The sequence below is a fragment of the Typopeltis vanoorti genome, chromosome 25, assembly GCF_054136105.1.
Source record: "Typopeltis vanoorti isolate ZY-2024b chromosome 25, IOZ_Tvanoo_1.0, whole genome shotgun sequence".
NCBI classification, from domain to species: Eukaryota; Metazoa; Arthropoda; class Arachnida; order Uropygi; family Thelyphonidae; genus Typopeltis; species Typopeltis vanoorti.
The window spans coordinates 2,543,162-2,553,200 of NC_143573.1; the positions used below are offsets into that span (position 1 = coordinate 2,543,162).

The following is a 10,039-nucleotide window of genomic DNA, read 5'->3' on the forward strand; positions in this document are numbered from 1 at the left end:
GCTGCCACCATTTATTTATTTCTACTAGATCTTATTTCTCACGCTCTATAGTCTAACAATTTTATTTGTTTTACGACTGCACCAGTTAGACTATGTATTGAGTGCAAGATTATAAAATTTCAAACTAAAGACAAAGCAGATATTGTTTGTATTTCCTGCTTATATTAATCTTTACCTTAAATTAGTTGGAGGTTAATTATTGATCACATAAACTTCTATCTTATGCAGGTTCGAAATTTTCAGGATAATGCATTGACAGAATCAGTCCAGTGTGTTGTTCACAAACCATTAATTAAATCAAAAAGGAATATTTACAGTTTATACAATTCTTCCTAATAAAACTTAGTTCTAATTTACTTCCTTAAAGCTAAATCTAGAATATCCTGCCAGGTTATACATTATCTCACTCTACCCATAAACAGACACACCTGATGTACATTCTTGTTCTGAATTATTGCATATATACCTACTTACAATTCTTGTTCAGCAACCTCTTTCATGAATCTTTTGTTCACACATAAGTGCTCCTTCTAGTCTTTCTTTCCTTCTGCTGGCTCATTCTTGACTTCTCGCAAAATTTCTTCTTTGTCTGAGTCATCGATTATTCTATGCCATTTAGGATCCTTAGCATGGCGGCAATGTGCAGCTCTTTCCAACAATCGATAAAATACTTCTCCTGGCAGCAGACCCAAGTAGAAGACTCAAAACCTATGAAGTTCCTCTTTCGATTTCTGCCAACGGACTTCACATGGTAGCAGACCTAGGTAAGAGGTTTGAAAACCCCAAGACAAAGTCCTCGACGTCTTGCCTTATATAGGCCCAGACTTCCGTTGTGTGCATCTCTTGAACTTTCCATATATGGTCACGTATTGACATCCGACCATATTAACAGCGTTACATGATGACATCATGCATCACATTATTTTAACAATGACCCATGAATAATTTATTACAAATACAAGATTGTTACAGAAAAATTTGACATTTCTTTAAGTGCAATCTTTTTATAAAAATATGTAAAAGTGAACATGATAAGTTACATAGTTACATATCATGAGATATTTTACAAAACCAAAGTTTGTAAAGAGACAAAATGACTTCCATTTCAACGTCGTGATTATCCTCTGAATTGTATTTGCAACTATGTGACCTTTGAACATAAACTTCATATCCATCATAATTCCAAGATCTCTAGCCTCATCAGTGTCTCCAAGCATAATCTCACTAATATAATATGCTGTTGATTATCTCATCATGCCAAAGTGCGTGACTCTACACTTACTAACATTGAATTGACAGCCATTATCATTTGCCCACACTCTCCCAGCCTATTCAAAGCATCCCCTATAAATTATGTATATTAGTAACATCTCTGAGATTACCCTTCCCAATATCATTATAGATGATATATATATAGAGATTAAATAACAGTGCTCCAAGAACTTATCCCTGGGGTAAGCCACTGGTCACTTTAAATCTGGCAGATTCACAAACCTGATATACTACTTTCTGATATCCATCCATTAGCCACCCACTTATCCAAGCCAACAGCTTATATTCCAATCCCACATTCTCCAGTTTATGCAACAGTCTTCCATGTAGTGCCTTAGCAAAGTCCAACAGTATCATAATGTTCCCATTCCCTTTAGTAAACTCATGTTCTTTGCAAAATATAGCTTGCTTATTTTGTCAGATACTGATAGATCAAAGTTAGACACATCAGTGTTTGTGCAACAGGATTATCATAAATTCTTTCCATTCCTGTGGATCACTCCTGACCTGAGACTCAAATTATACAAATATGTGAAGTGCCTTGCCAGTTCAGTTGAAAATTTCTTTAGCATGTGTCCATCTGTCCCTGTTGCTGAACATTCTTATCCAGGTTATGCAACAGCTCTAGAATCTCCTTCTCATGCATTTCTATCTCTTCATCCAATGTACATATACCAGGTTGACATGTCCTAGTGAAATTAGCACTCATTATTTGAACAGTCGCATTTGCTTCTGATACATGGGAATCGTTGACATTCAGTAAAAGGTATTGTTCCACATACTTTCTTCCTTTTACTTGCAGCATAATGATAAAATTCTTTTTGTATTAAATATTGGATAAAATTCTTCAAAGAGAGTAAAACTATGAAATATAAATGTAATAGTTATGTGTAATTAACATGTAGTTACTGACTGGAATCCCGGTCTTAGAAACTCTGGGAATTACTGTCCGCTATGTTCTTGTTTCAGTAAATTGTATATTTTTACTACATATATAGTATAATTTAATATTTTCTATAGGACCAAATCCAAATGGAAGATCGCCCTGGTTTTCAGTATGAAAAATTTGATCCGTCAGCTGATGAACAGTGAATGGAGCATCTTAGCGTTAACATCCAGATATATGGTTAAATGTATTTCTGAGACCATTGCCGAGGTTATTAGCAAGTTATGTTTTGAATTCAGGATGAAAATATTTCATACACAGAATCATTGGCATAAATAATTATGAAATATGTTCAACATTTTTGGATGAATGCTGATAATTATATTTAGCTAGTTTTGATAATATTTCATTGACATCATCAAGGTGTACAAAAATATTTTATGTAGATTGTGGTGTATATAGTGTATTTTTGTTTTTGAATACAATCTATTTGTATACACATTTCTGAATCACAAACCTACAAGATTTTGTGTACAAAAATAGCTTTCTTGAAAGAACACTTAAAATACTAAGTGCAAAATACAATCTAAGACCATCATGCTAAATGCTGATGCAGTGCATTGAATGATTGGTAAGTCTGGTCCATTTGTTTGTAAGTATGATTAATAATTAATGCTTTATCTCAGTGTATCCTCAGAGCTGATATATTTTTTGACACTACAAGATTCCTTTTTTCCCTGTAACACCTAGTGCATTCAGTACCTTCACAATGCTGTTTGCAGCAATAATATTCATTCAAAGAATGAAAACACCTCAGTTTAAATCCTCTAGAAAGCATGATGCCTTTATAAAGGTTTACAAATGAAAGTGAGTTTGTTAATCTCTTATGAAAGTGGCAAGTATTTCCCTGCAAAATAAGCAGTTGTTAGCCAGAAAACACACAATTAACAAACATGATATACCAACTTGGTTGCCTCAGTTGTAATTACCAGCCAATGAAACAATAAAACATTGCTGCCAATTTAGTGCACATTTCTATCTCTGAATTCCAAAGCAAGCCTTTACCCACCTTGCCATTGTGTTCAAATTCTCTTGAAGGGCCTCTTGATCATATTCATTCTTATAACCCTTCTTGATATACATTATCCACAAACTACATAATATCTTAAATTGCTTCAGAGCCATTTATAAGTCATTAAAAGACAGGTTGAACAGCATCAAACCAAGAACAGAAATCTGTGGAATTCTGCTTCCATCTACTTTGGTATAAATGCTTTTACACCCCTCCACAAACTTCTTATTTCTAATGTAATGTCATTCCTTTCAGTTTATATACCATTTTACCACACATCTTAGAAGCCACTACAAAATCCACAAGTATTACAGTATACTTCTTTGCTTGTTTAATGTTGTCATTAAGCATAAATGCATTACTAAGAGAAGTTGAAGATGACTGTTATATGATCAGTAAGCAAAGGAATGATTATGGCAGAATTACTTTAACTGGGGATGTTAATAACATGATGAGAATGGAAGACATACAGGTAAGTTAGAAAATATCTGCAATGCTTTATTTATTTAATTTTTTCTTATTGTCAAGTGGGATATTTGACCCTTGACTCAGTTATCTTCCTTTTATTGACTGTGTTCAAAAATAGCAAAAAATAGTGTCACTCACTAACAAAGCACGATTTTGGAGTCCATCTATCATTGATTAATGAGAATATTGATAAATTCCATTATTTTCATTAAAAGGAGAATGATAGATGAAATGGCTAGCTTTGTTGCTGTTCTGCCCATGAAGCCCTACAGTGAGTTTCACTGTAGGGCTTCATGGATCAAAGATCAAGAAACAAGTGGATGATTTCAGGAGATTGGTGATTGCTAATCTCCTGAAATCTCAAGCCCACTGTGACTATACAAGTTCTGTTACGTTCACCTAAGGACCACAACCCTTTCGACAAACATCCTAGAATTTACAATATTCCATGTTCTTTGTGGTCTTGCTTACATAGGGCAAACATCTAGAAGTTTGGAAATTAGACAAAAAGAGCATATTGGAAATGTTAATAACAACAGAGAAGACAGCTCAGGCCTAGCTTTCCATTTCTCTCACATTCACCGCATTATTGAATGGGACAAGAGCTCCATGCCTTACATAGAACAACAACTTCAGTGCCTCCAACATCAAAGAGGCTATGATGGTTATCCACTCACAAGGCACAATCAACAGAAATCAAGTAATGATTTTATGTGATATTTGGAAGTCACTTATTAGATCTTTCGACACGTCAAACTTGAACTTTTCCGAACAATGACTGACCCATGCCAGCTTCCATGCTCAGGACCGTACTTGCACCTTTCCCAAAGCAAGTGGGGCCCGAGGCACTAGAGTCCTCCGGGACCCCCAAAAAAGTAGGGTCAATTTAAGGACCCAAACAATGAGGGTCCTTAAATTGGCCCTACTTTTTCGGGGGACCCCCCCCCCCAGCAAGAGCCTTGTGCACCTGTATATAAGTATGGCCCTGCCCATGCTCTACATTTTTTTATATATACTTTCCATGGTTCATATTTGCCGCTTATTGTATATTTTTTTTGTTCTTCCTAACTGAGAAGAAGCCATTAGCATATGATATGCAGTGAATCCAGTTGGGTATCTATATTGCAACTTATTAAACCCAGTGTTTGTTTCTTGAAATATAGGTAAAGCCTAGGCTGCTTTCTTTGTGTGTGTGTGTGTGTGTGTGCGCGTGTGCGGGCATGCGTGTTTGTATTTATATATGTATAAATGAGTAGAAAGGCTTATGTGTTGGCAGTTCATGTTAATTTATTTAACAGTATTAATTCACAAACAATAAATAAAAATTTATTATCTTAATATTGTTGTGAAATAATACTGCTAAATAAATTAACATTTATATATACAATTAAAATAGACATTTCGAAATTAGTAACAGAAGGGCAGGCTTTCTCAAACAAATCTTTAAAAATAAATCTTGTTGAAGCATGAACAGATCCAGTTATGATAATTGGATCTGTATTTTAAATCTCAAATACTGGAGAAAAGACTTGGCTGTGTAAACAATTTGATGTCTGATCATGACATTGAACTAGGTCATTGTAATGTTATTTTCATGTAATGTTTAGTTAACAAATCACTGTATCAAATATCTTATTTGATACAGTGAGTATACAATGACCATAAAATATAGTGATGGAATGTACAATACATGTTTACTTAATGTGCCACTCCTTGCCCATGATTTTCCTATCCCCCCTCGCTTCCAGTTCACAGAGTGAAAATTTTGATAATGCTTATTAGCAACTACTCTATAATTTGGAAGAGAGCTAAACACTGAACCAATGAAATGTCATGTCAGAAAATCAGTATTACACAGAAATATGCACCCAAGGGTCTGTTTTCACCTACCAAACTTTGACCCATTTTTTGCATATTTATGAATTTTGTTTCTGGTTATTCAGTGAGAGAGAGAGAACAAATCTGTTTTTATTGGATCTTATGCAATAACAAGATATATTGTATGGATAGTACCAAATTGAAAAAGAGACCCCAATAAAATATTCTATTGGTCACATGCATGACACTTACAATCAAGCGGTTGGACTCATGTACAAAGTGCAGTATGTTCACAAGCTCCATAAAAGTAGTTAAAAGGGTAGCAATTTTACTGCTTCTTGAAAAGAAACAACTGAAGTAGCTTTCAGCTCATATTTGAAAAAACTGTATCACCAGAAATGATTTGTAGGGGAAAAAAAAAAAATTCTGTGATCTCGGTCAGGAGGTATTCAAGTGTAAATGGGAATGCCTCTAGTTGGCCGAGTGATTAGCATATCCACTCTCCAGCCAAAAGGCTGCGGGTTTGAATCCCACCTTGGGAATTGGATGTTTATGATTGTCTGTGAAAATACTAGTGGTGGTGGGGTGGTAGGTGTAGATGATGATGCTAGTTGTGGTTCATTGTATAGGTGGTGGAGACGAGTTGTAGAGTAGGTGCCCTCCCTCAATGAGTCTTTGGGCTCCCTGGAATTGTCACGTAATAATAATAATGTGTATTTTGGGAACATCTGAGCAATTTTTATTCTTTTAAGAAGATTCAGAGAACTATTTAACTAGTTATGATACATTCACAAAAATGGAAAAGTGAAACGTCTTTCACACAAAAGCAATATTACACCTAAAAAGTTGTATGGATTTGAATACTTACTTATTTTTGGATCTAAAAAAAATTAAAGCAACTAAATGGATCCTTTAGGCATTTAAATAGTAGAACGGGGATCAAGCTATAAGGAATGTGAGTGTAGCAGGTTAAAACTGCAGCTCACAAATTCATGGGAAATTTCAAAGACCTTATTGAAGGGTATTTACATTCCCGAGTTTTCACTTCAACAAAACTATTATCTTCTGGAAAATAAATGCCTAAGAAATATACATTATGATGGATAAACAGAAGCTGCAGAACAAGACATCAAAAGAATGTAATGTGGATGTTGAGATAGAATGTCTCAGATGTCAAAATAAAGCATTATCTATCATCCTCAAAGCAATGTAATTAAGTCTTGACTTTGATGTTTCATAATTTTCAGTAGGTATGGATGATCAATGAAGTTTTCCAAGACTCTTTTTGAATTATTTTATGCCAGCAATAGAGTGATAACTTCAGACTAAGAGCTTGGTGAAGAAGGCTTCCCTATTTTTTTATAATGTAAATGGGATAACGAGCTCATAGCTTAGATCTGAATATTCCCCATGATTCATGAGTCTTTTTCTTTTCTTTTCTTTTTTTTTTTTTTTGCTTCTGAACACCAAATCAGCATGTTGTAATGCTTTAAGACAAAGTAGGATAAGCTGATGTTTGAAGATGGCAAGGCAACATTAAAAGAATTCTAAAAGTTATAAGATCAGAGATATTGTAGATAACATTGGCAAAGTGTCAGCCAGAAACTGTTGGTGGCATAGACAAATTTGTGACCCCAAATTGTGTCCTAGTTCAAACAACCAAAAAGAAAGAAAAGAAAATGAAACATAAGTGGTACAGCTTAAACCAAATCTCAGCTGAGGAGTGACACTGGAAGATGTGCAGGAGCTTGTCCAATTTCATTCCAAAGATTTCTTTGGAGAAGCCATCCTTGACATTGACAAAGAAGTTACATTAGAACCTGTATATAAGAAGACTATAAAAGATCCTCAAGCAAAATCCAAGGGAAATTGTTGATGAGGCCCACAAACTGACAGTTACTGTTTTCATATGAGTGACCATGACAGAGCATTCAAGGCCTGTTTAGGAATTGATTCTCACATTGAGAATCTTTTTCATTCTCGTGCATTTATCATGAATGAGATATCAAAATCAGAATAGGTGAAAACTGATTAAAAACACAATTCTCCTTCCTACCTTCAGAAGAAGGTCAAGAACTATCTCCTCCACATCAGGCACCCAAAAACTTTTTACTTATTACACACTGATAACATTTAGGAGAGTTGAAAACTTTCCTGGCTTAGACATCTAATCCAAAAATAAGTGGAGTGACTCCACAATCGATATGAAAAATGATCTTCATCCAATAAGCTGACTTTTCTCTTACAGGGAATAAACTCTCACAATTCATTGAGTTAATAAACTGATGAATAGATTGCCAAAGAAAATATTTTATTCATTTAAATTTATCGTTTTCAAGTTGTTGTTGTTGTTGTTTTTTATATTAACGTGCAACATTTATTGAACAATTTAAAAAAAAAAAGCTTTTATTTTAAGATATGGGCAATAATTCTGTGCTTAATAATAAAAATATGTTTCATTCATGTAATTAAGGCTATGTTCCAATTCAACATGTTGTTAGTTATCAGAAAGACCTCTGAAGAAATGGAAAATTGTTTGTGTCCTAAAACTGAAGTTAAGCTTCTTGTATCGCTTCTGTGATGAAGCATTTTCAATTTGACCCATAAGGACTCTTTTCCAAATCAAAAGGTTTTATCTGTCAGTTCTTTCTCTCACATACTTTTGAAGCTGAGAGTTGATTTTTATAGGTGTGATTTACCACTTGTATATTATTTTAATAAACAATGGCTTTACTTTTTTCATTTAAAATATTTTTATATCCCATGATGATGTCATTGGCATGTTAATTAATCTAGTAGCATTTTGGGAACATATTCATACATAAGGTTATAGATATTGTGTAAAAATTAACCCAATTCAACTTATGAAAAATGTCATTAGTTGCAGATTCACTCTCCCCTCTCCAGTTCCCCATTAAAATCTTGGTCCATTAAACTGAAAGTTCTGTTTTACTTTGCATGGTATTATACATTTCTAACATAATCATTTGTGCTTAAGACTTGGCCACAAATTCTGTAGGTACTAGTTTTCATTAGTTGAATCTGGTAATTTTTACAAACCAATAAATCTGTTAAATAAAATTTAATGGCTTTTTTTATGTGGATTTTTTAAAAAAATAATAATGTATAATAAGTAGCTTGAAAGTCTAAATCATTTAATCAAATATGTGAACAAGAAAAATGCCAATAAGAAAAACTTATATATTCTCTAGAGGAAAAGTGCTTATAGACAATATTTCTAATTACACTAACAGCTATCCATTTACATTTCTTGTTCAGAATGGATCAGATGATAAGAGTGTAATCATCTGATTCAACTCTTTTAATATAAAGATGAGATTAAAATAAAACTATATATATATATATATATATATATATATATATATATATATATATATATATATATATATATATATATATATATATATAAAGAAATCATATTTTTGTCACACATTGATTGGTAACATTTAATATTGGAAATGGTGATTAATCATGTGATTCATCTTTAATGAATCTCATTTCATTTTTGGAATTTATGTGCTTTGTTTATACTGTGTGTGTGTGTGCGCGCGTACATACACATGCATTTTTTGATAATGTTACATTTTTTATATATAAAGAATGGTGTGTGTGTGTACACACACACACAAAGAGAGAAATAATAGAATAAGCAGTCTAACAGCATTGAAGAAATATATTTTTTTAGAATATAAGGCTTTATCCTACTCAGCTGTTCTATTTTGCATGAAAATATCTCACTCAAAAATCAGTTTTTGTTAAATAATTTTTATTTTATTATTTTATTAAACTCATATTGGTGATAATTATACCAGGCTTGAAGGTTGAGCAGCATTGATGACTATTATGTATTAACCATTAGTTGGTCATGCCAGGCTTGTATGAGCTAAAGAGAAATAATTTTCCTTAATTCTATTAGAACCATTACACTTTAACTTCTCTGAATACATGAAGATACATGTTGCCTCTTCAAAGATTGACTCAGTATTTCCTAAATTTTTTGCTTATGATGTTCAATTCGATAAACTTGGCATGACTGTGCATGTAACCATCATAACAGAACAGCAGAAGTTTCATGTAAATTATTTGCATAAGTTTGGGTATACAGTATGGATACGAACAAGCATACAGTAGGTTGCAAAAGTATGGAAAGTAAAATCATGCCAGTGCATGAGGGATGCTTAGTTTTTTGGTTAGACCTGTATTTCAGTGGTAGTTGAGATATTTTTAAAGTTGGTTAGAACTGGAATATAAAATTTGGTCAGTAGACTTTCTATGAAGTTTAGCAGCAAGGGATTGTTAACTGAGAATCTTGCTATAGCAGATTAATTGCATTTTAATATAATGACAATTTGATGTCTGATACCAGAGTATATGGGAAAGTACCATCTCGGTGAAAGGTCTAACGAGTGACATGCTGATATTGTTTATCTTGTTTGTTAATAATATTGCAAGGGATTTTAGAGGAGGATATTCAGTTGTCTGCTGATATGCAAATTTTGGTA

At 33.3% G+C, this 10,039-nt stretch overlaps 1 protein-coding gene across 1 annotated transcript in view; it reads left to right on the plus strand.

The window, feature by feature from the left end:
• Wsck (tyrosine-protein kinase Wsck) overlaps positions 1-8,909 on the plus strand; it is a 475,983-nt gene extending 467,074 nt beyond the window's left edge. Inside the window, exon 17 of the mRNA XM_090414787.1 lies at positions 2,293-8,909. Within this exon, the coding sequence (XP_090270913.1) occupies positions 2,293-2,364 (72 nt within the window). The 3' untranslated portion in view covers positions 2,365-8,909. The remainder of the gene's footprint in view (positions 1-2,292) is intronic.
• Positions 8,910-10,039: the final 1,130 nt, after the last annotated feature.